Source organism: Dromaius novaehollandiae, chromosome 1 (assembly GCF_036370855.1).
Source record: "Dromaius novaehollandiae isolate bDroNov1 chromosome 1, bDroNov1.hap1, whole genome shotgun sequence".
In the NCBI taxonomy this organism is placed as follows: Eukaryota; Metazoa; Chordata; class Aves; order Casuariiformes; family Dromaiidae; genus Dromaius; species Dromaius novaehollandiae.
Genome location: NC_088098.1, coordinates 199,971,385 through 199,999,186, shown reverse-complemented (window position 1 = coordinate 199,999,186; position 27,802 = coordinate 199,971,385). Strand labels below are relative to the sequence as shown.

Here is a 27,802-nt window from a genome sequence, read left to right as displayed (position 1 = left end):
CATTGCAGTTAATTACTTAAATAGTAACACCTTGTATTTCCACTGTTGTAATGATGCATCTTGTACAGGCACTTTTACAGTGTATACATTCATGCTAAAGCCTGACTTTCATTTAAGTGATGTGCATTCTGTGATAAACTGTTTCTGGGATAGGTGAACACTCCGGCACTAGGAAAGGCAGTTAAACAAGCAAGTAGGATGGAGTTTCTTCGCTTTCTCTCACAAAAAAGGGTTTTTTTTTTCTTTCACCCTTGTGTGTTACATAAAAACAGGTGTGCTTGCTTATGGGCAATTATTTTAAGATGCAAAACAGTATAGCATTTAAAGGGTTTTTTTGTTGTTTTCCTAGTGAGAAACCCTGTTCCCCAGTGGGACCATCTAGCTCTTCCTGAGGTGTTATATATATCTTTTTGTGCATTTCCCCAAAACCTCATGCATCTGGGGCTGAAGCATCATCTTTGTACCTGGATAATCGAGCACCTCCTGACTTTTTATTTGGGCAAGGCAATCTCATCTGGGCACTTCATCTCCACGCAGAAAGGTGAATACCATGAATACGAAAACCTCCTTTCAGCACCCCTAGTTAGGGTAACTGCCCTCCTTTCTCTGGGGAAGGGCCGCAGCCAGGATGGGGTATCTGGCCCCAGAGGGAACCCCGCTCAGAGCCTGCTGCGCAAGGAGCGCCGCCGCGAGCACAGAGCCCCGCCGCTTCGGGCCGCCCGCCACCGCCAGCTCGCAGCCAGGAAGGCCGCCCCAGGCCCTCCCGGAGCCGCGGCGCGGGGCCCCGCTGGAGACACGGCCGCCCCAGGCCAGCGCAGCGGCGGGAACAACCCGGCCATGCCGGCGCAGCCGCCAGCTCCTGTCACGGCCCCGCCGCAGCCCCCGGCGGCCTCCCGCCGCGAGCGCCGCTCATTCGCTGCGGGCGGCTGCCACGCTGAGGGCACGGAGGCCTCTAGGCTTGGGCCCCGCCTCGTGCGTCACGCGCTGGCGGGGCGCCGATTGGCCGCGGCGGCCGCCCCGCCGCCTCCTCGCCCGGCGGTGGATGTCGCAGCCGCTTTTCCCCGTTGTCGTTTGAAATTCGGCCCAAGATGGCGGCGGCGGCTGGGAGCGGTGCTGAGGCGGCGGCGGCCAGGCTGGAGGGGGCGGCGGAAGAGGAGGAGACGGCGGCCGCGGCCGAGGACGAGGAAGACGAGGAGGAAGACGGCGGCGGCGGGTCTGGCAAGGCGGCGGGGGCGGCGGCCGGCGGGGAGGGCGGCGGCGGCGAGAGCGAGGAGGAGGAGGAGGAGGAGGACGTGTTCGAGGTGGAGAAGATCCTGGACGTGAAGACCGAGGGGGTGAGTGCGCGGCGCCGCCGCCGCCTGTCAGCGGCCGCCCTCCGGCGGGGCCCGCGCGGGCGGCGGCGCCCGGTGCTCCGGCGGGCTGGCGCGCAGCTTGGCCGCCCCTTCCCCCGGCGGGGCCGGCGGCTCCCCGGCGGCCGGGCTCCCGCTGCGCCCGGGAAGGTGCAGGCGACCAGGGGCGGCCGCCGGCGCTGGCAGCGGGGCGGCCTGGGTGGGCTTGGTCGCGTGGTGCCCTCCCTCGCTTTCTCTGCACGCAGGCTTTGCAGACTGCACAGGTAGAGACTGGTGTTTCATGCAGCTTTTCTTGCCCATCTTTTCTTTACTTGCACGAGAAACGCACAAAAACTGTAGTTCCACTATAATTGCAGTTTAAAACAGTAGTAGCTTTGCAGGGAAGCTGTTCTACTTTTTTTTTTTTTTTTAAGTTGATGTAAGATATATCTGGAATATTTTTCCTTATTTTTTTTCCCTGCCATGTTTAGTTACTCTACTCTTCTGCCTGACCTATGATTGCGTTTCAGTGTGAACTTAAGAGTGCCAAAATGTGCAGGACTGAATATAATGGAGAACTTCAAGTAGTTTCAGAGTATATTTACTGAGAAACACTACTGCCATGTAAAATGTGCGAAAGCCTTTTAAATAGAGGGACTCTTTTCAATTAAAATAACTAACTGTAGTGCCCTTTTCTTTGTTTAGAGAGAAAGATCATATATTTCTTCTTTGAAAGCAGCCTGAATTGGTTGAAATGTTTCTAAAACTTCATAAATTTCAAAAGCAAAAAATAATGAACACAACTTTTTAAAATGATTTTGTGTTTGCAAGTTGTTTATTTTAACTAATTTATAAGTTTGACTTTAGGCTTTGGTCAAACACGTGGTGGTATAGAAGTGTGCCTGCTTAGTGTATCAAGATTTTGAAAATCTTAGGTGAGAGAACCTTTGGACCAAGAATTTTTTTTATATGTTCATGATGCTGCCACAGTTAGATTGTGTCTTGATTTCTTAAGAATGTTATGCTTCAGAGATATTTGTAGTTTTGCCTATGAGAGTCATTGGTCTAAATAGTAAGTGAGGCTTAAATGTAAGAGCACCCTTCCATTACAAGGGTGGGATGTAAAACTTACGTATTGGAGAGTCATACCCCTCCACACGCTTCTGAAGAACATCAGTGTATGTGGAGTACAGTCTCTCCTTTTTTTAAAAAAAAAAAATGTATGTGCTGACTGAAAGGCATCTCCCACCGCCTTTTTTTCTGCCTCCTTCTTCTTCTAAACAGCTTATTCTGTGGCAGGTTCTGAGCTGTATTCTGTTGGGTATACAGAACTGAAAAAAAAGCTGTACATTTTATTCAGTGGCGTATATTTAATGTAGTTCGCGTTCGACAAGAGGTTCCCAAGCACAATTTGTGGCCTGAGCAGGTTGGCTGTGCTGGACAGGGGCTAGCTCAGTGTATGGCCAGTCGAGTGCTGCCAGGAGAAGCTCTTGTCACTCCCTGTCCCTGACACTGCTGGAGCTGGTGGAGAGAGGCAGCACTCCCAGAATGGGATGGGGCTGGGGAGTCAGACCCACTGATAAGTGAAATGTTGAGGTGTCCTACTTAAGACAGTTGTCAACCAAAGCTTGGGAATGTTTCTCTTTTGTATACCTAGAAAGCTGCTTCTGCTGTTCAAAAATTCTTCTAAAATACCAGGCTCCAAGACAAATTGTGGCGTAACCTATAAGCAGGTTATCTTAATTTTGCTCTTTAATTACATGGTGATATCCCATACCATAGGAGTTGGTTTTGGTCCATGACTAGCTCCTGCAGAAACTACAGCAGTATAAAAACGTTTTAAAATATTCCATTATTCATAAGTAGCAGAACAAATAATACAAGTAAAATAATTCTGTTAGATGAGTGCAAATCTCTGCATCTTTAGTACGATGAACATCAATCTCTTGTCTTCATTTAATTCACTTTGACAAGCTGCAATTTTGTATTATTCAAGTATGTACTGAACACAGAGTTATTCAACAGCTGACTAGTCTCACTTTGGTTTCTTAAACATAATGTAAACTTAAAGACTTATATTTACATTCCAATGAACATGTTTAGTTCCCCAAGAACAAGCTAGTTTAACACGAGTCAGCAGTTCTTGCAGCAGAGATGTTTTTCAGCCACATCCAAGAGTGTAGCTAGCAGATCAAGGGAAATGTTTTTTCTCCTCTGCTTAGCACTAGTGAGACAGTGTCTGGAGTGCTGCGTCCAGTTTTGGTCTCTCCAGGACAAGGTATGGACCTACTGGAGTGAGTCCAGCAAAGGGCCATGGAGGTGATAAGGAAGCTAGAGCCGAAGACATACAAGGAGGGGTTGAGAGAGCTGGGTTTGTTTGCCTTAAGAAGAGGAGGCTGAGGGCTGATCGTAGCACTGCCTACCCTGCTCAGTGGGAGGGTGTAGAGCAGACGGAGTCAGACCCTTCTCAGGGGTGCACACTGAAAGAGTAAGAGACAGCAGACACAAGCTGGAACATAGGGAAATCTGATTAGATAAAAGAAGAGATTTCTTGCTGTAAGGGTGGTCTGGAGGAGCTGTGCAGTGTCCATCCTTGGAGATCCTTAAAACTTGCCTGGGCAAATTGCTGAGCAGCCTAATGCAGTTGGACCTGCTTTGAGCAGTGGATTGTACTTGTTGACTTCCAGAGATCCCTTGCAACTGAAATTGTTCTGCGATTGTAGTAAAAGGGATGCTAGTTGCTTATTTGATGAGGGACCCCATGAAAAGAAAGAAAGGGAGACAAATGAATGTGGTTTTGAAAACACATTCCTGAATCAGAAGTTGATGGTTAAGCTAAATTGCAAGAGGGGAAGTATACTGCTGTGTTTGAATATAGGCTAATTATTTATGTGGCTGTGAAGCAAAATACTGATAAAGATTATAATCAGTTTTGCTTACTGAAGTTGAGTAGCATATATATGACCTTGGAAAATGGTTAGTGGTGCTCTGGCAAAAATGTAAAATTGTGGAAATACATTTAATAGTAAATGTTAAATGGCAGTGTTTCTGAAGATTCCCTTCGCCAAGCTTGATTAACAGCATAGGATCTTCGGGAGCATTTCAATCTGTTTCCGAAAGAAAGAAATACTGCTGTTTTGCCTCTCCAAAGGTGCTTTGCTTAGTACGTTTGCTGAGTATAGACTTCCTTTCAAAAAATAAGAAAGGGTTACGCTGCCTGGTATTCAGTATGTGTTTATATGGAAAGTGGGTTTTGTTAACTTTGGTACTGGTTTTTGTCATACCTGCAGGTTTAATCAATAAGGATGACCACACTGATTTTGTAGGACATGCCTGTGCTTTTCAGTCCAGCTTGGTTCAGAAGGCTGTGAGTTGCCACTTGTCTGGCTATGTTAACATTATGCCGAGTCCAAGCTGGTAAGAATTGCCTCTCAGCAGGAAAAAGAGTCTGTGTCGAGAGACTTAAGAATTCAGACTACTTAATTTATTTGGGAGAAGGGCAAGAGGTGATTTGGTGGAAAGTTTTGGGTTTTGTTTTCTTTTGTTTTTTAATGGTAAAACCCTTTTTAAACTAGTGAAAAAACTTACGAGATACAACTAAAAGTTACATATTTTTCCTATAGTGAGGTTAAATACCATTGAAACAACTGGCCTAGGGCTACGGTATGTAATCGTTACTGAAATCATCAAGAGCAACTCTGTTGAAACAAAAACTCGGGTTTCATCTAGATTGAATTGAAAGACTCTGTTATTTTTCTGATTTTTTCAGGAGCTACATTGACTACAAATCTGGCATAAGTTGTAAATTCCAATATAAAATCAAGTGAATGATGTTACTTCATTATTGATCTTAAGGTTTTGCATAGCTTTTTCAGCAAAAAGAAGCAATTCAATCTTGACATTTTTATAGCTGTAATGTTAAAAATATATTAGTGTTTAGTTTTGTAGCTGTCAGAAAATCTGTTTTGGTAAAATAACTGGGATTATATGATCTGTGCATTTTGCTGCTTTTCTGAAGAAATTTTAGATGTTGCACGTTTTGGATAAAAGCACTCCGGCTTCTGAAGTGTTTTAACACCTCTTTAGTTCAGTACATGATGTTGATGGAAATAATTGAAGCAATTCATATGTCAACTGCAGGTTGAACTTCCATTAAAATTCATTCTCATATATATAAGTGATTTATCCACTGAGATCCACAAGAATGAGCAGACAGACAAATACTGTGCTCTGTTATATGTATGAAATGATTTTGTTGTTGTTGTTGTTTTTACAGGGTAAAATTCTCTACAAAGTGCGATGGAAGGGGTATACCTCTGACGATGATACCTGGGAACCAGAGATTCATTTGGAAGACTGCAAAGAAGTGCTTCTTGAATTCAGAAAAAAAATTGTGGACAATAAGCCTAAACCTGTTAAAAAAGACATACAGGTGTGTTTCACCTCTTAGTATTGTGTATTGAAGACATCTTCCACATCTAGGCTCTAGTAAGGGGGGGCAGGGAGAAGGAAAGGCGTTGGATATGGAATTAAAGAAGATTTAAAGAATCTCTTCATCTCAAACTGTTTTGTGCTTCAGGTGAAGCTGAACATTGTTGCTGTTATATTTTTAGGGAATTTGTTTGTATTGATGAGTTCACTTGTAGACTCTAAATCCCTCTCACCTTTATTTCAGTGTTTAATGGGACTATGTAAATGATACACTGTTGGAACACTAATTAAAAGGACTGCGTATTATTTACATAGTCCCATTTTAAAGTGACAGTGTAAGCAGCCCCCTTTCTCTGCCAATGCTCACATTGTTGTGTTACTGAAGCTGGGCACTTTGCTCACTTCCCCTTCCTGCTTCATGTCAAAGAAAATTGATGGGTTTTTGCTTGTTAAACCTTGAAACAGATGAGGCAGAAATAAAGGAAGAAAAATTAATTGCAAGAATAAGACATGTATCTTTTTTTTTAACTGTTTAGTTAGCTTCAAAATCATGATTAAGAATCTTTTTTGAAAGCTTGTACTCTGCTTCCGGGAAAGCTGTAGATACATTTTTGCAAAGTCAGGTTAATTGGTTTTGATATAGAAGAGAGTCAGATTTAGTTCCGTTCTAGGATCTGGCTCTGGGTGTCTGATTGGTTTAGCTTGTTTGTGTTGATTCTGTTTCAAGCAGTAATATGATTTAGATAAGTAAGGTAAAATTGTAATGTTTACAGATTGTACAATTTTTCCCATCACTGCCTGCACTCTTCTTCTCCTTGGGTTTCATTTTTGTATAGTTTATACCTAAGTTATACAGCTTAATGGGGAAAGAAATCTTACTGTTTTTTCCCCCCTACATTATAGAAACTTTCTCTAAATGATGATGTGTTTGAAGCAGAATCTGACAGTGACTGGCAAAGTGAAACAAAAGAAGATGTTTCACCAAAGAAGAAAAAGAAAAAGTCGAAAGATGGAGGGGATAGAAGCCCAGATGATCTGAGGAAGAAAAAGTCTAAGTCTGCAAAATTCAAAGAAAAACCCAAAATAGAACGTGAAAATTCTTCAGATAGTTTGGTTTCAGATTCAAAACCAAAAAAAAGGACTTCAGAAACCAGGGAGGATTCTAAAGATCCAAAGAAGCAAAAGAAAGAAGATACTAAGGAAGTCAAGAAAAAGAAAGGAGAATCTAAAGACTTAAAAATAAAATCTAAAGAGGACTCTAAAGAAAATAAAAAATCACGGAAGGAGAAGCATGGAGACTTTCAGTTTGACTCAGAATCAAGTGCTTTAGATGATGCATTTTCCCAGGGAGCTGATAATGAAAATTCAGACTTATATTCTGAAAATAAGGAGGAGAAGCAAAAGGTAAAAAGTGGAAAGGAGAGGTTGGAACAAGAAATTGCTGAAAAAGATTCTGTTTCTGATAGGCATCTTGATGGATCAGCTAGTAATGAAGATGATAATATTGAAGTTAAGGTTAAAAGAAAGAAGAAAAAACTTCAGAAAGCTGAAGATTATAAAGACGAAGGTAGAAAAGTGGAGACTAAGGATACCTATCTAGATAAGAAAAGTATACACAAAAGGCAAAAAAGTCAAGAAAAAGTAAAAATAGTTACTGCAGACTTGGAGAAAGTGTCACCTGTTCCTGTACCGGTGCAGAAGGGTTTAAAATTGGGCACTGATGAAAGAGGGCGCAAGTCAACTGATTCAACTGGGGAGGTAAGCAATGTTAGTGCATTGGGGTGGGGGGAAGAAAGGAGGATGTTTAGATCAGGCAGATATTTGAGGGGCATAAATACTTCAAAAGGCTACTGTTTCTGATGGCAAAGAGAACAATACAAATTGGAAAGTTTATGAGAAAGATAAAAGAAAGGCAAGGTCCACTGCACAATCTGTGCGGGAGACTGAAAAATTTCAGAACACTGTAAAGGAGAGAACACCTTAGGAGCAAAGAGTGTCTTTAAATGTGGTCTGAATGGAGAAAGAGGTATTGAAGAGTAGAGGCACATTTATCAAAGGTAACCTTAAAGCAATATTCCAAAATGAAGCTTATATATAATCAATTTTCTTCTTTCTTTTTTTAAGTATCCAGAAAAGTAAGAATTTCTCCTGCTTATTATGTGTACTTAATTAAAATGAAATTTACTGGTTCTGCAAATATGTACTGTTACTTTTAGCCTCTTGTCTCCCCTGCCTTCAACAATTGCTTCAGTTTGATTTCTTTCCACTTGTATATTCTGCTTGTATGGTAAGACATTCGGTCTTCCAGCATCTATTCATCCAGCATTGCACGGTGAAGTGCACCTCTGAGGTAAGACAAACACTTGATATTTCTCAAAAGCCAGTCACTCAGCTAGCACCTTCCTAAGAATTGGAATACTGAAATCACTTCTGAACCCAAGTCTCCCAGGTAATTGTGCAGGTGGCTTGTCTTGCCAGAATTTCTGTGGTGTGCGTACAAGATGCTTAGTTTCATGATTTGATTCTATATTAATTACAAATGCTTTACAGGATCTAAGAAATGAGCTAATCAATGGCTGGAATACTTGCTTTTCCTCATTGAGTACACTTTTTTTTTTTTCAGAAAAACAAGGTGGTAAAAGCAAAAGAAAAAGATGTGTAGATATGGAAAAGATTAAAGCAATTTTTCACAGAAATATTCTAGAAATAGATACTTTTGAAAAATTTTTTCAGCTGCTTGAAAATGCTCTAACACAGTTTGCAGATCCAACAATTTTGGTGGTTGCACAAAGGAAACCACTTTCTGACTTGTAACAGAATTGCAGCCAAAATGCCTTGAAACTCACTGGATTATATTCTACTTTTCCTGAGGTCATAATTCTGTGGCAGCATGTGTCTTATTTCTATAGATTCAGCTGTGGCCCTCTGCTTAAGACTGTTTTATGTATAGAGTAGGCCGCATTAAGCATAAGCAAATTGATTTTGGATAGAGAATAGAAATGTTACCTGGAGCGATTTCAGAGTAGAACTACATAAAATACTATTTTGCTGGAGCTTAGTGGTGAAAACTCTTGTAAAGAAGGTTAAGCAATAGCTATGAAGCATAGTCATGTTTCAGAAAGTTAGTTAAATAATTCTCTCTGTATTAATTCCTGAAATGGTATGGCCCTTTCTTATTCCAAGTATTTTTGTTATGGTTTGAGGCTGTAGCATTCCTTAGAAATACAAATCAGCGATGATAATCGGATACATCTTTGGAGTTCCGTTTTATTTACCAGTGGTATAAAAATTCTGTCTCCCCAAACGTGAAGAAATCGAATGAGAAAGTGTCTGCTTATTGCTTTTCAGCTAGCACTGTGAGTAAGCTGTAGGTCTGTCTTACAGTTGCATAGCTGGTGCTCTTGTAGATTGGAGGTACCAGGGAAGCCGAAGACAGTCTGCTCTTTGCTCAGTTTCTATAGGAGACTCGAACAAAGTTTTTTGTAACTGGTTAGTTATTCTCCAGAGTAGCTGTGGACCCATTATGGTGGAGGGTTTGGTGGGGGCCTGAGGGTTTTTTGTTTGGTTGGTTTTTTGGTTTTTTTGGCTTCACTAAGTTGTTGTCCCAAATACATTATTTCTTCCAGGTATTATCATTTCATGTGTTTCAACTACCTGTCCTTCCTTATTTAGCTGACTACAGAACACTGTCATGACAATTTATATTATAATGTTCTCTGTTTGGAGTCATTCTGTATATTGAAGCTTTTCCTTTGATTTGGCTCCAGAAATAAACGTGTAGGGTATATTGTGGATCTAATCAATATCTAAAATCTGCAATAGAAGATCACCGTTTTTAACAGCTCTTCTGTTTAGTAAATATCTGGTAATCCGTGTGAATTTTTATCTCTTCCTAGTCGCTGAGCATCTGCAGGGAGTAACAGCTGTCTGTGCTACTAGTTAACCATGTTAGTGATCAAAAGCTGGGCTTTTGGATGGGGAGCAGGGAGGAGGATTAAATGTCTCAGCTCTGCTAACATATCTTGCTATATTAAATTCTTCTATTTTAATTCAAGTTTGTCCCACGTTTAGAAAATGGTAACACTTAATCATAAATTCCTACTCTGTAGGTCTTGGGGTTTCTTTTGGTGGTGGTTTTTCACAAAGCGCATGCAGTTCCATGTAGCAGGTAGTGTCGAGCTGATACAAAGCCCCATCCCACTTACTCTGCAGTTCAGAATTTGCCAGCTGAATATAGAGAAAGGATTATAGGAGGAGAAAGGCAACCTTTGGTGAAGGCAGTCGAGTTTTATTCTGGTGTATTTGCTTATATCTCTGCATCTGCCATGAGGTTCTTCTGTGATATGGAGATTGCTAAACTTGGTCTTTTGTGTGGATGTAATATTTTTTGGTGGATTTTGTCTGACGGTCCCTTTTTAACAAATTACTGTTGCCATAATTTTCTGTATGTGTAAGTTGGGAAATCTAGAACCTTGTATGTACAAATACAGAGTTTTCTCAGTTATGGTTGAAGTCAGTGCTATCATAACTGCTTTGAATACAATGCTATAACAGTGCTAAATACTTTAAAGTAGTTCTATTCAGGTTAAGCATTCAGAACAAATAAAATTCATAATTTTACATTTTCTTCTAGTAAATAAATACTTGCAGTCACTTAAATACTTCAGATATTTATTCATGCTTCCTTATTTTGTAGCCTTGGTATAACGGAATTCCAGTTATCTAAGTTATAATAGAAGACTACTAACAGACAGTACTAACTGTTCACATATGAAGCTACAACTAACATTTAAGACCTATGATGTTAAATAGAATAGGTTTCCTGTTGTTTTTTGTCTTTGTAGTTTTTTCAATCTCAATTTGATAAGTTATAATGTAATTTTAAAAGTAAGCTGTTTTTGGCGTATCTGCATCTCATGCCGTACAGCACTTTGCATGGCTGGGTTGCTGTAAAAGTAAGAATTGAAGCTCTATCCTTTTATTTTAGAAATAGCATCTATTCTCTTACTTAAGCCTTCACAGAAAAATTCCACTGTGACCAGTTTAATTCTTGGGCACGTCCACAAGGGTTACGGGCAGTTTTGAATAGTACTAATTCTAAGTATGTGGTCTCATGTGAGTGGTGAAAGGAGGTTGTTCTTGATTTTCTCTCTACCACTTTAATCTTTTTTTTTTTTAATGGCAGGAGAAGGAAGTAAAGAAAAATGAAACAAAAGAAAAATCCCAAAAAAAAGAGTCTGAGAAAGAAGAAAAAAGTAGAAGAGAACAAAAGGGCCTAAAAAGTAAGTGCCAGTTTCTTAGAGAAGGGAAAGACCATTCAGGGCATACTCCTCTTATTTTCACAAGAGCAGAATAGTATGTTTCTTTAACACACATCAGAAACAACAATTTCTGCTTTTATTCTGAGGAAGCAAAAGTCTGCTATTTAATGGCTTTGCTGGTGTATTGAGAATATGACGCATGGAAGTGTATAGAAATCTCTAGAGTTTTCATAGAGAAACTGAAGATTTTGCCCTTTTTCACTTGGTATTGTCAGCTGTGCTTCAATATTATGCTGGTAATAGTAATCATTTTGGAAGAATTCATCTAACTCTCTTGACTGTTTTCAGTAGTGTTTTAATAATACTATGAATATGCACTTTGTATGTTTAGAGAAAGTAGCTTCCCTTGAGACAGGTTTCTTGCCTCTTGCTTTAGCCATGAGGATGAGTTATATTGTACAAGTTTTACAATATCACCAAAACAAGATGCTTTGAAATGTGAAGAAAAATGCCTAGGTTTCATGCATTTTTACTTCTATTTTAAGTAGTATAATGGAGTATTAATGGCACTGCTCCTAATCCCAGTAAAATTCTGGGTGATTTTATTCAGAATAAATTTCCTCACTACTCTGACGATGAATTGAGGAGGGGACTAGATAACTCCACCTTTGATTATGAATGGATGTAGGAGGAACTATGGTGTGTCAAATAGCTAGTATTAGAGAAACATCTTTGACTTAAAGTAGAATAAATATTTACAATGCTTAAAAAAAGAAGTAACAAACAGATTGAATAGCTGTTGTTCTTTACATAGCATGTGTCCTTTGTACACTTATGAGAAATATTGAATGATATTTTCAAAGTAGTAATTTATACGTAATTCTAAATTATTTTTTTATTTTAAAGAGAAGCTGGTACTGTGTTCAAAGCAATCAACTAGAGGTGCCAAGGCAGCAGAAGGTGAACTAGCTCTCACTAATTTTGGTTTAAGCTGTTAAGCTTAGTGCTGTGCTTAACCAATGATTAACCTCTGAAAAGAGAATAGACTTTTTAAATGCACTCTAGTAATTTGCTCAGACTTTGTTATGTAATAATGACTCAAATAATCACTCTTGGTATCTGTCTTTAAACTATATTCTAGGCTATAAAGACATCAGAAGTGCGTTTGACTTGTTTAATGTAGCTTCAGAGGAAAAAAATGAATATTCTGAGAATAACCGTAAAAGAGAAGAATCCTGTCTAGACTATAAATTTGCGGAAGAATTAAAATCAAAAGACAGCAAGGTGTACAAGGAAAAGAGGAGTATAAGAGACGAGACAGATACATGGACTTACATTGCTGCAGAAGGTGATCGAGAAGTAGTGGATGTATGTCAAATGGAGGAGAACTCTGGTGAGCAGTAGAAACAAATCTGAGGGAAAGTTGAGCACTTGCATTAAATTTTTTTCCTCTGTTCATAGTTGCATCTTTTGGTGCTCCAATTCTTGTCTCCCAGGAGGCTAAAATAATGTTTCTTTTAAAACTCACTGATGATTTTTCCAAGTATGTGGCATGCTTTTGCTATTGCAGTAATGGAGTGTTTCATCTGTGAACACTTCAGCCTCATTCCTTAGACCAAATGAATGGTGGGTTTTTTGTTTTTGTTTTTTAAGCAAAAACTTACTGTTGGCAGTAGCAGCCAACAGCAACTTGTTACTTCTTTTTAACTTGTGTTTTACGTCTCTGTAATGTAGCCTTCATTGTTTAGAGCCATTCCACACTGACTCTGAGTCAGTTTGAATGAAAAAAAGGTATGTTGCACTGCTGATCATGGAAGGGATGGCAAGCAGCGAATGAGTTGGCAATTTATTAGTTACTTGTTACTTATTTTATGGTTTTTCTTCCATAAAATCAAATATATGATAGATGGCAAGCAACAAGTCTTGAGTTTGGGTATGGACATGCAGTTAGAATGGCTGACACTAGAAGACTTTCAGAAGCATCTTGATGGAGAAGATGAGAATCATGTCTCAACAGAACCGATATCAAGTAGTGAGTAGTTGCTGGGAGGAAGGGACATTTCTTATCTGACACTTCAAAGAGAAATATCCTGTATCTTCATTATATTTATTTTACAGCTCTCCTGAGGGATGCTGTTAAAAATGGAGACTATATGACAGTGAAGATGGCACTTTCTTCAAATGAAGAATATAATCTGGATCAAGAGGTAATTCTTCTGAGGGAAGGAAAAATATATTGAAAAAATACAATACAAATTTAGAATGTCTTAAAAGTTTTTCCCCCTCTGTCTTGCAAGGAGCAGATTTCTGTCTCACCTTGTGAACACAAGCATAAGAGAAAAGGCAGTATAGAATTTGAGGCTTCAGTATTTGTTCCCCATTTCTTCTAAAGGAAAAGTAAAGCTTGACAGAAGTATCTCAGTAGCCAGATTAGCAACAGACTTGCCTGCTGGATTTAACGGAATATTAAATGTAGAACTGTACATGGTGTGAGGTATGATGAAATCTGACAGGTCAAGTGGCTAAAATATAAAAATATCTCTACAAGCAGACAAAAATGTAATGTTCTGTTTGGCTGGTTTGGACCACTTCACTCCACTTGAAATTTGATTTTTGCCAGCTCTTCATCTGAGCTGTGCTCTAATTGGTTTCTTTGTTGTTGGTGTGTTTTTTCTTTCAAGGACCTTTTGAGATCCTCCCAAAGGAAATTACGAGAATTAAAATCTCTTACACTAGGATTTTTACTGGTGATCTTGTTTACTTGTATTATGTAACATTTTGACCATAAATTATGCTAAAACTTCTGTTGGGTAGTAGAAAAGGTGATTCCAAGTGAGGTATTGAGGCAAGTGTGTGGTTTTTGGATTGTAATATCTGGTGGAAAATGCAAGAATGACTAAGAAGACTGGCCACTCAGATATCTTCATATTTATACTTAGATTAAATCAAAAAGCAGCTTTGTGATAGTAGCTGGCTTAAGCCCACAAAAACAAAATAAAATTTTTTGTTTCTGAATGTAGAGTGGCTAAATAGAAATTGTCTTGTTTTTTTCTGTTTTTAAATAAATTTGAGCTATTGTCTCCATAGGGATCAAGGAATGGAGAGACTTTTGTGGGGTTTTGGGTTTTTTTCTTTTCTTGGACAGTTGCCAGTTCTTTTACCCAGTCTTGTGCTTTTCCCACCCTCAGATACCATTCTTATCTTCCGTCTTGTTGCTCTGCTCCTCAGAATATTAGGTGTTTAGCAGGTTATGGAGCTCACAGCCTGTGGAAGAAGAGAAGTAGGAGCTGATAGATTGTCAGTGTCTTGCAGTTATGTATGTGTGAATTCGTCTGTAGAGGAGGACCTCTTTTGTTTGTTTTTTTGGTGAAATCTCTTGACATGTTTGCAGTTTGTTCTGCAGCTTTGATTTATGGCAATTGTTGTTGCAGGATTCAAGTGGAATGACCCTAGTAATGCTTGCTGCTGCAGGTGGGCATGATGACCTTCTCCGGGTCCTAATCAGAAAAGGAGCTAAAGTGAATGGTAGACAGAAAAATGGAACAACTGCATTGATACATGCAGCTGAAAAGGTTGGTTTTTTTGTCATATTTGTAGTTCTTGGCTCTTGTATTTGCGTTTAAAAGTGGTACTGAATTTAGCTCTCTCCCTGCCCCACCACACCCTCTTGGATAATGCCTAAAACGTAGGCAGCTGGACACAGCAGGGTGACCTAAACTGCATAATTTAGATGGCTGTGGTTACTGTAGTGTGTTTTTAAAAAAAAAAAAAAAAAAAAAAAAAAAAAAAAAAAAAAACAGAGATACCTTGTAGGTGATCCCAAAACCCTACCTTGAGGAGGGAATGTCATAGGGCTAGTTAGAAGGAAACATGAGGCAAATGGTGTCTCTGAATTTATGCCTATCTTGGGGGTTGAAGGTCTTTAGAATTGTTTATTACATTCTCTGGCTACACGGGTCTCAACTGATTTGAGAGCAAATCTCTGATTAAGCAGGGTTTAATACTTGAGAGTAGGGGGATAGAGATGGTGCCCAGTCCTTCTCAATTTAAGACTAACTTGACTACTGAGTTAAGGATGTTTCGTGGAGTGCGCTTTTGTTGTTCAGGTTGGATTTTTTTTTCTTCTCCTTATGAGTACAGGAAATAAAAGGCCAAAAGGGAGCTTGATTCCAGTTCTGTTATTAGGCAGACCTACTGTCGTCTTCCTAGATGGTTCTTATTACAGGATTTAGAAAAAAGTAAGAATTGTAGATACTTCAGGCTGTCAACTTGCCTGAGCATAAATTGCTCTTCATGAGCGGTAAGAGAGAACAGTGTTAATTGTGTCATGCTTCATGTTTTGGATTTTACTCATGGATTTTAAATAAAGGTTTTCTTATAGTCTGAAACCAAAACAAAATACTCTATACTTACTTGTGTTGTTCGGTTTTTTTAAGAATTTTCTAACCACAGTAGCTATTCTTCTGGAAGCTGGGGCATATGTGAACATGCAGCAGAGCAGTGGTGAAACTGCCTTGATGAAGGTAAAGTCAGTATTTGTCCTGACATGGTTTAATAATAAATAATACTTGGCATTTGGTGAGCTAATGGAAGGTTGAAGGCATAAGCATATTTCCAGAGCTGGTTTAGTCAGGGAACATGTGTTACGTTTGAAATAGAAAATTACTCTAGTTTTTCCAGCCAGTGTATTAATCCGTCCTTAACATACTGATTTATCAGTGGATCGGTGTACCATTAGCACGGTGTTAAATGTGGTTCGTCATTCTCTTCTACTGTCTGGATCAAAAAAACTGGGGTGTAGTCTTAAAACTGAGTTAATCTGTTAGCAGGAACACAGAAAACTGCAGAAGGGAGCATCTCTCGCCTGGGAGATGCTTTGATTGTAAATTGGATCTCTTACTGAGATCCTGGGATGAAAAGACTCTTCTGTGTTCTCCCCTGCACACACCCAAAAATCAAGAACTGTTTATTTTGTTGCACTGGAAAAATTCAAAGACCTCTAAAAGAGTCTGTTCTTCTCTTACTGGTTTCGTATGTTTGGTGTAATTACCTGATATAAAAATTCCTTCCTCATAAACTTGCTATATTTATATATAGGCTATTTAAGTGAATCTGCAAAAGAGATTACAAAAAACTTTTGTCCAAGATAGTACAGTATGGTTTCTCTCTTCCCTTCTGCAAGGCTTAACAAGCATAGGGAATTCGCATCTTCTGTAAAGAACAATCATGATAGGCTAGTGGTTTCCTCAGTCACTTAACCCCCAGATCTTTCAGAATTTGGCTACCTCCATGAACTTCAGTTCTGAGCTTTGCAGTTTTCGAAGGCTTGTTTTTCATGTTTAATGCATGGCTATACATACCATCTCTAACAGGCTGCCTACAATGATTTATTCTGGGTGCTTGTTTTGCTGTGCAGGTACTAAGAACAGGGTGTTTGTTTCCAGTGACTTGATAAACACATTTAACACTTGCCCCAGTAAGTCACTTTATAAAACCTTACGTGTTGGATCTTCCTTTAAAAAAGTCTTGACACTTTATCCCTTTCTGTGAGGATTTTTTTTTGTTTTGTTTTTAAGATCATGGATGGAAAGCGTAGATGAAAGTTTAGATCTGAAGCAAATGGCCAGTTATCTTCTGAAAGGCCTCATGAAGATAGGCACAACAGAAAAGTTTCTGATTCTTTTGAATTGGGTATTTGAAAATGGGCAGCAAGAGTACATATTGTTTGCACTCCTCAAAGTAAAAGCTTCTTTAGGCTTTCTTGTACCCTTGCCAAGTCTTCAGTTGAGATGCCTTGAAATTCGTCTGGCAGACGACTTTGAACAGCCTTGGACACTTGTGCAGTTGGTACAGTGACTGCCATAACATACCTAAATAACAGTTTGGGGCAGGTTGTCTTAATTTACTGCACATCTGAAGTCTTGGCTTGAACTGAGATTTCTAGAAACGTAGACACTTTAAAATGTTACTTTAGTCATTCTGAATACTTTGCAGAAACCCATTTATTTTGGTTAACAGTTGTAAGAAACTTTGTAGTTGTTATAATCTAGCAGAATACAATTGTCTTTATAGATGTGGTGGTGTTGTTCTTGTTTTGACTTTATAATTCTTTCTAATTAAGTCTATTTGGGAACCCTGAATGCTGATGCCTCTGTGGGATCCGGTGTGTAGTATCACCTGGATAAAAATAAAATATTTCTGAAGTGTGATCCTAAGTTCCAAGCTCTGTTAGCTTTCAAAGGCGAATACTCGAAAAAGTCTTTTCTGAACTGTAACTAATTCTGGATTTTTTTTTTTAATTCACTTCTACAATTCTGCTTTCTTCAACATTTTGGTTTTGTTTTAAAGGGGTGGTTGTTGTTGTCAATTCTTCCCCATTCTACTCACTTTCTGCACAGGCTTGTAAAAGAGGAAATTCTGATATTGTGCGGCTTATGATTGAAAGTGGAGCGGACTGTAACATTTTGTCAAAGCATCAGAACAATGCACTTCATTTTGCTAAACAGTGTAATAATGTACTGGTATATGAGCAGCTCAAGAGTCATTTGGAAACGTAAGTAAACTGTATTTTGAATTTTGTGTTTGTTCTGGTAAAGTTTGGAATACTGGACATGTCATAGTTTTGGTTTAAGTCATGGCAAAAAAGGGGTGATGCTAGAAAAGAATACAGATTTCCTTTGGGCAGAAAACTAACTAAAAAGTGATGTGAGCTAACAAGTGAATGAGCAGTTACTTAAACATTGAGTAAAAAGATGGAAAGGAGAAAGAGAATTACTAGAAGTGAAAGGCATTCCTCAAACTAGAAAGAAAGCAAATGGGAAAATCTTAAAGTGCATAGACACAGGACAGTTCAATATAAATTCTTACTAGGAACATACTAAATAAAGCAGCTTGCTTGAAAGCACAAAATCTATGGGGAGTTTTTCCTCTAAAAAACATGAAAAGTCTGAAGATGGAAGATAAGTCATCATCATCATTTTAAGTTTTGAGCTGAGTGTTCAAGAGCGCTGTGCCAGATAGGTGAAGCTTTTGAGACAGTAAATGATAGAAGTAGAAATGTTCATCATTCAATAGAATGATTTGAGAGTTGTGCAGTGTAGGTAGAATGTGGAGTATTCATGTGATATGTTCATGTAATATACACTGAGTTGATTAATCTGGATGCCAAAGGCAGACAAAAGTAGATGTGAGGAGAAAAGAGTAAGTTCTTCTTTAAATATCAGTGTAAAAGTATTCTGATGAGCTAACCTATTAGGTCAGAAAATTTTGACCAACAGTCTCTAAATTTGAATAAGATTTAAAGGTGGTCGTAGAGCTTTCGCATGAATGCATGTTTAGTGCCAGAGGAACACTGTCTCATTACAAGATCCTTTTGTTGTTTTATGATGATTTTATCCTAATGATTTATCTGTATAATGTAATATGATATCTAACATGTAGTTTGTAGTCAAACTTATTCTGTGATATTTTTGTCTATAGAAAGCCTTGGCTGATTTCTGCCTCTGATCTCTTGTTTTCCCCATCAACTAGTTTCTTAAATCTGTCCTGACAGAAACTGTTTGTTACAGTCACTGATACTTGCTAGTATTCTTATTCTATCTTTATAAGATTATAAAGGAAAAAGTATTACTTAAATACTCCGTTATGTTATGACAATTGCAGTGATGTTCCCAGTGGAGATTGGAGAGCCCTTCTGTAAGGCAGAGAAGTCTGTGGAACATTCTCAAAGTGAAATGTCAGTAGAAGATGTTTTAGTGAAAGTCAATAAAATCCAAATAAATACATTTCCAGGGCCACCTATGTATTCACCTATGAATTCTAAATTTACTCAGTTATGAAATTGCTGAAAATTAGTTCAAAACCTGTTTGATACCAGAAGAAAGGTATGATGATGCCAGTATTTCTAATGCACCACAGAGTTTATCTGATGAATTGTAGATCACTGCATCTAATTTATCTTCTGAGCAGATCAGAAGCTATAAGGGTTATTTTCTTTATTCAGGCTAAATGGAAGAATGTGCTAAAAGCGTAAAAGCTAATCATAATTTTTCAAGCATAGTTTTATAACTATAAAATGGATAAATGGAGTATGCTGATTCTTTCCCAAGATGTCTTTAAGAAGGAAATCATGACTTGTCAGTTAAGTTTTTGAAGGCAACAGCAAGCATGCAGATAACTGATCTGGGATGTGCTGCTCAGGATATTGAATACTTTGTAATTCATTCACTATTTGGTGCCTTTCCAGTTCATTGCCTATTCAAAATCTGTCACCTTTAGTTTGGACTATCCTTAAGAATGACTTTTGGAAGATCTTGAACTAGTAATTTACCAGTAAAATGGCAGGTGAAATTAAATACTCATAATGTGAAATGATGTCCATGAGCTATGACTGTAGTAATGCCCATTACACGCATGGAGTAACATAGCTCTTGCCAGCTGAGAAACCTCCTGGACTCATTATGAATAATTATCTGAAAACATGAGATCAGTACTTCTTGTCAGTCAAGAAGGAAAATAATATAGTAGGAAAGGAGCTGACAATAAAATGTAAATCGATGGTGTCCAAATGTCTTAAAGAGCATGTGCGGTTCTAGTTACCTTGTTTCAAACACAAATAAAGCAGAAAGGTTGGAAGGGAAGGTAAAGATAATGGAGTGAGTAGCTTTCGTAGGGGTAGACTGAGGTGGAACACGTCACCTTGGAACAGACTGAAAGATCACAATTTAAAAAAAGAGAAAATTTTAAAAATCATCCATCCAGATAGATGATTAAGTGACAGGCTTGAAACAGAAATATTTTTGCACAGAACTGCTGAATTATGGATCTCACAATTGCAGAAAGTTGAACTCAAATGTAGTAGAGTTCAGAAGGGATTAAGCAGATCAGAAGAGAGGTATGATCTGGGTGCAGTCTCTGGTTTGGGATGTCTCTAAATCAGAAAAGAAAAAGACAACTTTTATAACTTCCCATATTGTTTATACTGTTTCCTCTAGCGTCTGGAAAGGAGTAGATAGGTGTTCTGAGCTGGCTTTGGTATGGCAGTTCTTGGGGTTTCTTTCAGCTCAAACACTTCAATTTTAGGTTCTGGAGATGATGATCTCAGCGAGCCTGAAGGGGAAGAGAGCCCTGAATATAGCTGAAAAAGTTATAAAGCTGAGAGTCAGGACCTCCAGAGTTCTGATCATAACCTTTGCCTTGAAAAAGCATTTAAAACCTATTTGCGTGGGGGGGGGGAAGGTTTCCTAACAGGATTACTTCATAACCTGCTTGTAAAAGTGACAATTACTGTTGGTTAGATGTGAGCTCTTTTTTGAAGGCTAGGTTGCCTGCTCAAATCCAATAAATAAATAAATAAATAAACCCTTAATTTGGCCCCAGTTCACCATTGGCTATTTAGTGAGTGTTGCTACTTTTAAACCACATTTTAATAGCGTTTCGTTGGGAATTGCATTTCTCCTGGCTTAGTATCATCAGTGAAATTACACAATGTTTTTATTTATTTATTTATTTCGACATCGTACTTGCAGTCAGGTCAACACAGCAGCGATGCTGGGAAGGCAGTTGTCTGTTTCTGCGTAGCCATGGTGTACAGGTCAATGTTTCAGGGACAGCTTTCTACATAAAGAGTTTTCACAGCTTGTGGCTAGTGAGAATTTTTTGAATCTGCTGCAGTGCACTTGTTTCAAATTTTTTTTTTTTGTGGACCTGATAGATGAATTTCACAAACAGATTACTGATAAAATGTTTTATTAATAAAATATCAGGACCTGGGGTTCATCAATGCATAAATGCTATTGATGAAGGCATTCACTCCTGAAATCAAGAATCTAAAACAGGTAATCTGGAATCCTTTATTGCTTCAGCTCTCATTAAATCTATGTCTGGTAAAGTAATTTTACTATATGAAGTACAAGCCTCACTTGTTTGCTTGTTTAGGCTCTCAAGAGTAGCAGAAGATACCATCAGGGATTATTTTGAAGCTCGTCTTGCTTTGCTGGAGCCGGTCTTCCCAATTGCATGTCATCGTCTCTGTGAAGGGCCAGACTTTTCTACGGATTTTAACTATAAACCCCCACAAAATGTGCCAGAAGGTAGTTTAAAAAATAATAATAATACTGTCTGTTTTTCAAGTACTTCTACATTAAGGGTGCTCTTTATAACAAAAGATTATGGATTGTAGGAGTTGATAGTGGGAGGCACTGTTTTAGGGAGAGGAAGAGCAATGTTTTGATGCATCATGGGTGGGTTTTGCGTGTTGTTTCCCCACCGCAAGAGTTGGTGCTGCCACACAAGGCAGCTTCTCTTCCGTTTATGGGTTACAATGGCTATTTGACAAGTATTATGGGAAAGGAACGGTTTAGCTTAGAATAATTTTGAAAAATCTTAATGAAGAGCATACTACAAAAATAAAGTAGCGAATCATCTTGTTTTGTGTACAGTATCCAACACTGTTGTCTTGGAGTACAGTAAGGGCACTGTTACAGTACAAATGCAGTCTTGAAGTGCTATAAAAAACTAGCCAGTGTCAGTTTGTTGTTCAGAGACAGTCAGCTCTGTTTTCGCCTTAGGCCCTTTTGCCCCTTTAAAAAGCTAGGCATCATGTTTTTGAGACATTCTGGAATGTTTCCTCAATCTGTCGGGAATCCAGATAACAATCTCTGCTCAACTTTGCTCAGTGTTTTTATTATTATTTTTACTTTTTTATTCACCTTTTGAGTGTATCAGGGAAGGAGAGTCTGTATCTACCAATACTGATTTTCTCTAAGTAATACATTATTGTGACCAAATTGTTACTCAAAGGTTGCAAGTGGTTGTGTTAGTCCATTTTTTTTATTTAGGAATTGGAGTATGAATTTCGGTGTCTTCCAATTCTTGATTAAGTATCCTTTATAGAATTAAAAAAACATTGTATTTGCTCATGTGTTAGAAGAGAAACTTGAGGTATTTAAGGGTATTGGAAGATTCTTGCTCATTACATTTCAGTGCAGTTCCTAAAAATCTGTAATTGTTTAGATTTAGTTTTCCTTCCCAAGAGAAAAGACAGCCTAGACTACATTAAATTTTACAACTCTCTCTAGACAAACCTAAAAACATGGAGGTGAAGTACACATGAGAATTGCTGTATCTGTTTTGCCTTTTCTTATAGCAGCCACATAAAATTATTCCTGCTGCCACAAGACCTTAGCTTAGTGACCAAGACAGTTGTGCTCTGTGCTTGGGGTTCCCTGGCTTGGAAGACTGGAATTCTGGTAGTTCAGAACTGCATTATTGCTTTGCTGCATTGAGTTCAATATTTATACTACAAAAAAAATGTAAAAGAAGCATCCAGTGTATTGCTTTTAGTGTGTAGCTTTGGGAAAAATAAATTCTAGCTCTTCAGAAATGGCATGGGGCTACAGTACCTTTGTAGGTTGTTGTCAAAAGTTTAGTGTATGCAATTGTTCTAAATCCTGGGTCTTGCTTCAGGGTCATATAACCTAATTGTCTTCCCTTCCTAGGATCCGGAATTCTTCTGTTTGTTTTCCATTCAAATTTCTTCGGTAAAGAAGTCATTGCTCGGCTCTGTGGACCATGCAGTGTACAAGCTGTGGTTTTAAACGATAAATTCCAGCTTCCTGTATTTTTGGTAAAACTTCCCATATAATTAATTGTTCTATAAAGTTTTTTATAAAGCAGTTTGTAGTCAATCTGGGTACTTTTAGATCCTCAATTTGGATTTTGAATATTGTAATTTTGAGCATTTGTTTATCATTATTCGTCCAAGGGGTGTTACACAAAACTTAATTTTTCTTTGTATGTGGAGGGGAACTGCAAAGCTTGCAGATACCAGATTCTATTAAAAAAACTTTTGCCTTAAAAGGCAGGGACATCAGAATTCAGGGTTTGAGCAGGCAGATGGGATTTCTGAATTTTAAAAGCTCTCTTTCTTACTCCTCAAATTCACCTAGCCCCTCAAATTTTTGACCCAGACAAGTTCCTCAGTGTAAGTACTTTGTATTGTTTTAACAACCTTCCCCATATTTCTAATGATTTCTGTTTCTTTTTTTTTTTTTTTTTTTTTTTTTTTCCCCTATTAAGTGCATCATCATGTGCACTTTTTCAAGTTTTCTTGTTTTCTCTGTGGTTGCACCAAAGGGTCTTTGCAGTATTCAGGACTTTCTTTCAAAAATGTATAGGTTAAATGTCATGTTTTAAAGTCCACTCATACAGCATAATTGGCCGCATCCTGTCATTAACTTGGTCCATTTTCTTTTTCCTTTTAGGATAGTCACTTTATTTATTCCTTCAGCCCTACTGCAGGCCTTAACAAGCTTTTTATACGGTTGGCAGAAGCTCCTACTGCCAAGGTACAAAATGCTCTCAAAATATGTATGTTAATTTGTTGTTCAATAACTCCTCCATAGTCATAAGCACTTCTAGTTGTATGGTGTAAATGTAAAACTGCTTTAGGATTTCTCAGTCTCCTCAACCCTGTTTCCATCAGTTTTGGTTCTGTGCTGTGACATTGCCAGAACTCAGAGGGGGGCATTACTGAGGATAACGTTGGTTCCATCCTAAGTAAACATCTCCCTGCTGCAATGAGAGTAATTCTTGAGCCAAGATAGAGTAATGTTATACTTGTTAAATTTGCAGTGTAGACAGAATTTTCAACTAACAGATGCATGGAGTGTCATTTGCCCTTCTGCATATAGCAACGGACACTCTCTGCTTCTGTGATTAGAAGAACCTGGAAGCATTTACTAAAATATGCAGTATGCTTTTAAATAGTCTGCATAGTCTGTTGTATGCTTCCAGGTGATTTTGGCAGTAGTCCCAACAGTTGTTAGGAGATGAGTAACAAATCCTGTTCTGGTAGCATTATCCACAGAAGATAGGCCTGTAAATTCTTTAGATCTTCTGAATTAAGACATCTCTTATTCTTAAAGTTTTTACTGTACTTAATATTTTTTTAAAAATGTATTCAAGTAATCAGTATACATAGGCCAATAGAAGTGTGCATTTGTATCTCCAGTTCAAATTTGGAGTCAACTGTTAAACACCTACTAATGTAGTAGTGTTTATTTGAATCTTTTTTTTTTCCGCAAGGCTAACTTTTTATTAAGTACAGATTGGCAGTAACTTGCTTGCTGCATACACTTACTTATATGTATACCTTTTCTCATGCTGTTCTTCTGTTGGCAGAGGCTTTTAATACAGGTACATGAGAACAATTTTTATATGAAACCTTTGTTTTGCTTTTACAGGTAAAGCTGCTAATAGGAGCCTACAGAGTGCAGTTGCAGTGACCTCAAAGTTGCAAGTGTGTTGAGTGGACTGACTTTTTTTGGATATACTTCCGATTCCTCTGTTTAGAGACTGATAAAGCAGTTTGGAACTTTTTGGCACCACACTCTTAAGACTAAGTTCCCATCTCATTGTCATTCATTGGCAGTCATATAGGAAAGTATGTGTTGGAGAGCAGGTGAATATGCTACGCTGGAGGGACAGGGTTGTCAGATTTTTGGGTGTGTTTTTTTTTGTTTTTTTTTTTTACTTTGTACAGATGTAGATGTAAGTATTCGTGCCAATACATATAATTCTGTTTTTCTTTAACTTGTGGAGTCCAGACTGCATATTTCAGCTTTTCCACAATGTGGAATGGTGCATATAAGAACTATTTAAGGTAACTACATGAAATGTCTTTTTTAATAGAAAGATCTTTTCCATTTGTAAGCTAAAATTTTCTACTTGTTCTAACTTCAATGTTTCTATGTAAAATGCAGAACTGTCATATTCTTAGAGCTATGGGTGGAATTACAGTTTGAAGTTACTGCATTAGACTTAACTGTGAATTGCTAGGGGCTGTGTTCTGGTTTGAAGCGCTTCCTATTATGAGAGAGAAGTTATGCTTGCTGATCCCCTATGGACAGCCACAGTTAAGTCTGTTTGCAGGCATGAACAAAAAGATTTGAATAGGCTTAATTCTTAGAGGATCACAGTCAGTCCTAGTTGTATCTGTATTTTAAAACTACTTTTGTATTAGAGAAGCAACTGATAGTTTTACAGATATCTTAACTTTTGGGTTCTTAATCAAGTGACATACAGGAGTACAAATACAAGCTGAAAAGAGTAAACCAGAAATCTTGTACCTACCTTAAATGTGTAGGCAATGCTTTTTGTAGACAAAAAGATGCACAGAGGATTTCAGATATTCTAAACCTGACAGATGAGAATGTGTATTGCCCTCGAGTTCAAATATTCAGTTCCTCAGTGCAAAGAGCTGCTATCATTTTTAATTTAACTGACCAATTTATCAGCTGACAGCAGTTCTGTAATGGTTCTGTGCTACAAAATACAAATGTAAAACTTCAGCATGAAGTATAGAATATTTTTTTTTGGAAATTAAACAACCTCTTAAAGTAAAAAGATCCAGATTGTGCCTTTGCTGTTCTGGTTGCCAGGTGTAGTTTACATGCCACTATGTGCCTATATTGTGGATAAATTCTTACTGTATTTGAGTGCTCACCATCAAAATGGTGCAAATGTATTATGAATCCTTTTAAGAACTGTGACTTTTTAATGTAAAGTTCAGTGAACCAATTTTTAATTTTTGGTTCTTGGAAGTTTAAAACTTTCATATTAAGAGATGCCAAATTACAGCAATTAAGCACACTATTTCAATTTTGTGGAATGTCACATGAAACTAAATAAAACTAGAACAGCAACCTGACATATAAATACTCATTTCTACTTTCATTTAAAATAGTTGCCTATCTTTTTGCTTAAACAGTATTGATGTGATACTAACAAGTCTGTTTTTGAACAGACTTGTTACCAACACCTCTTTGAAATATGCTAAATACCTCATTGTTTTGCTAAAGCATAAACACCTGAGATTCAAGAACAAGCACTGGTTGAGAATCAGGTATGTCACTACCAGCACTTGGGAATTTTGTGTAGCTGCATTTCTTTGTAGTCACTGTTAATGAACTTTTGAACTTAGGTATTATGAAATAATCCTGAAAGGTTAATAAGGATAGGGTATATTCTTAAGTGTTTCCTTATGTTGGAGTGACAGTTTCTGTGTATTGTGATTACCCATTCCTCAGTTATTCCTGCATTGTACATTTAACAGTATAGTGCATGTGTGATAAATTGTGTATAGTACACCTCAGTGATAAGTTTGAGCTGTTCAAGGACTGTAAAAGGTGGGGACAAAAGGTTTTTGAACAAACGTCCGTACAATAATTTAGTGGCTATTTAGATACTGTTGTACAGTCTAACCTAAAAACTTCAGTAATGCTCCAAGAGTTGTCATAGTAACTAGCTTGTCACAGGTTGTATTGAGGCTTGAGAAAGGGAGGGAGGGAGGAGTTTTACAGGCAAGAGGAATAAAATTGAGCTCATGATGCTCTTATTAAGGGATGGTTTTTGCAGCCATTTTTCGCTTTGGTTGGTGATACGAAGATCCCCGTGGAAGATGCGTAAAAGGCATGCTGAAAAGGGTGTTTGAAGCTGTTTTGTCTAATTTACTAAATGTTTTTAACCCATCTGCTCAGAAAATGTTTTGGTGGACGAAGATTGAAGAGAAAGTAGCTACAATAAAAGGCAATTCTTTAGGCACTGTGGAGAAATACTTTTGAAGTGCTTACTCAGTTTCTTCTTGCTGCTATAAACAAGGCAAGGCAGCTGGGGTAACTATAAACTACGATGGCAATAAATTGTTCTGAAGGCTTGGATTCACTATCTTTCACTGCTGCAACATAAGTACTTGTGTTCCTGGCTTGCTTCAGAGATATGGGGAGTTGGTGGATGGCACTAGCTGACTTTCTCACAGGTTTTCTGTGCTTTCAGCACTCATTTTAAAAAGGAGATGTTTTATGATCACTCTGGATGGAAGAAAGCTGTTTCAGGACATAACCAGATGGAGAAGTTAATGAGTCCCTGAGACAGTATAGTCCGCAGCAGCGGTCTCAGCCAGCTAGGATTGTTTAGTGTCTGAGGGTTGTTCTAATAAATTCTAGTCTACACAACTTTACTGGGAGACTTAAGGAGGAAAAAAAAGAAAAAGGCACTCTGGACCAAACTATCTTATGATACTATCTTAAAGATAAGTCTTGGGCATTCTAATAATGGATACTTTTCTGCTATGTTCGTATTAATCCTACTCCATTATAGTTGTACATGTTTTCAGTAAGGTGAAATTGTGAGAAGGGACACAAAAATCGATCATCTTTGACCTGCAGTAATGATTTTAGTATTACCACAGTGGCTGTCTCCAGCTTTCATGGTTCTGATTTCAACATCTGCCTTTCCTTGTAGTATTGGAAAATATTCAATATAAAATCTCTTTCCATTAGGTCAGTCTTCCAGGTAGGTGTCTGTCTATCATGGGAGCCTAGATGTGGCTTCTGTAGGAATGGCATTCTGCAGCTACTCCAGTCTTGCTTTTGGAGGAAGGATACACAGGTGATCTCTGCTTAGAAATGTTGATAATAGCCTTAGGCAACTACCCCAGAGTACAGAGAAAGAGCTGTTGAACTTCCACGAGGGTCTCAAAAAAAAGCAGGCCCTACTACTGTGCCATGGCTCAGAAACAGGGTGCAGGGTTGGGAAATGGGGAGAGTTTTAGAACTTTCTCCAGAAGGTAGAGCTGTTAATGGAGTCTTACTCTTTATAGCCCAGAATGTGCAAGAACTACAAAGAGGACCTTTTTCTAAGCTGTGGGTGCGGTATGAGCATGACTGGCAAGTCCTGAATCCTGCCCCTCTGAGGATGCCTCAGTTTTTCTTTATGATGTCC

General features: G+C 38.3%; 1 protein-coding gene across 3 annotated transcripts; it reads left to right on the top strand.

Annotated features, from left to right (window-relative positions):
- The first annotated feature begins 1,002 nt into the window (after positions 1–1,002).
- On the top strand, positions 1,003–26,739 carry MPHOSPH8 (M-phase phosphoprotein 8). 3 transcript variants are annotated; one of them, XM_026112094.2, is made up of 14 exons: positions 1,004–1,334; positions 5,605–5,760; positions 6,663–7,517; positions 10,945–11,041; positions 12,162–12,413; positions 12,927–13,052; positions 13,139–13,227; positions 14,452–14,592; positions 15,457–15,543; positions 17,419–17,573; positions 20,957–21,111; positions 22,519–22,646; positions 23,284–23,367; positions 24,265–26,739. In XM_026112094.2, the coding sequence occupies exons 1-14, from the start codon at positions 1,089–1,091 to the stop codon at positions 24,304–24,306; spliced, it is 2,613 nt and encodes an 870-aa protein (XP_025967879.2). In that variant the 5' UTR covers positions 1,004–1,088; the 3' UTR covers positions 24,307–26,739. The 3 variants fall into 3 exon arrangements, with proteins under 3 accessions (XP_025967881.2, XP_025967879.2, XP_025967880.2); XM_026112096.2 differs by lacking the exon at positions 12,927–13,052 and having other exon boundaries at positions 1,003–1,334; XM_026112095.2 differs by lacking the exon at positions 15,457–15,543.
- The last annotated feature ends 1,063 nt before the right edge of the window (positions 26,740–27,802 follow it).

What these genes read in the sequence shown, in the direction of transcription:
- MPHOSPH8 (XM_026112094.2), top strand. Translation starts at nt 1,089, where the DNA reads ATGGCGGCGGCGGCTGGGAGCGGTGCTGAGGCGGCGGCGGCCAGGCTG. An exon ending in CCCACAAAATGTGCCAGAAG is followed by an intron (nt 21,112 to 22,518) that starts GTAGTTTAAAAA and finishes TTCCCTTCCTAG; the next exon opens with GATCCGGAATTCTTCTGTTT. An exon ending in TCCAGCTTCCTGTATTTTTG is followed by an intron (nt 22,647 to 23,283) that starts GTAAAACTTCCC and finishes TTTTCCTTTTAG; the next exon opens with GATAGTCACTTTATTTATTC.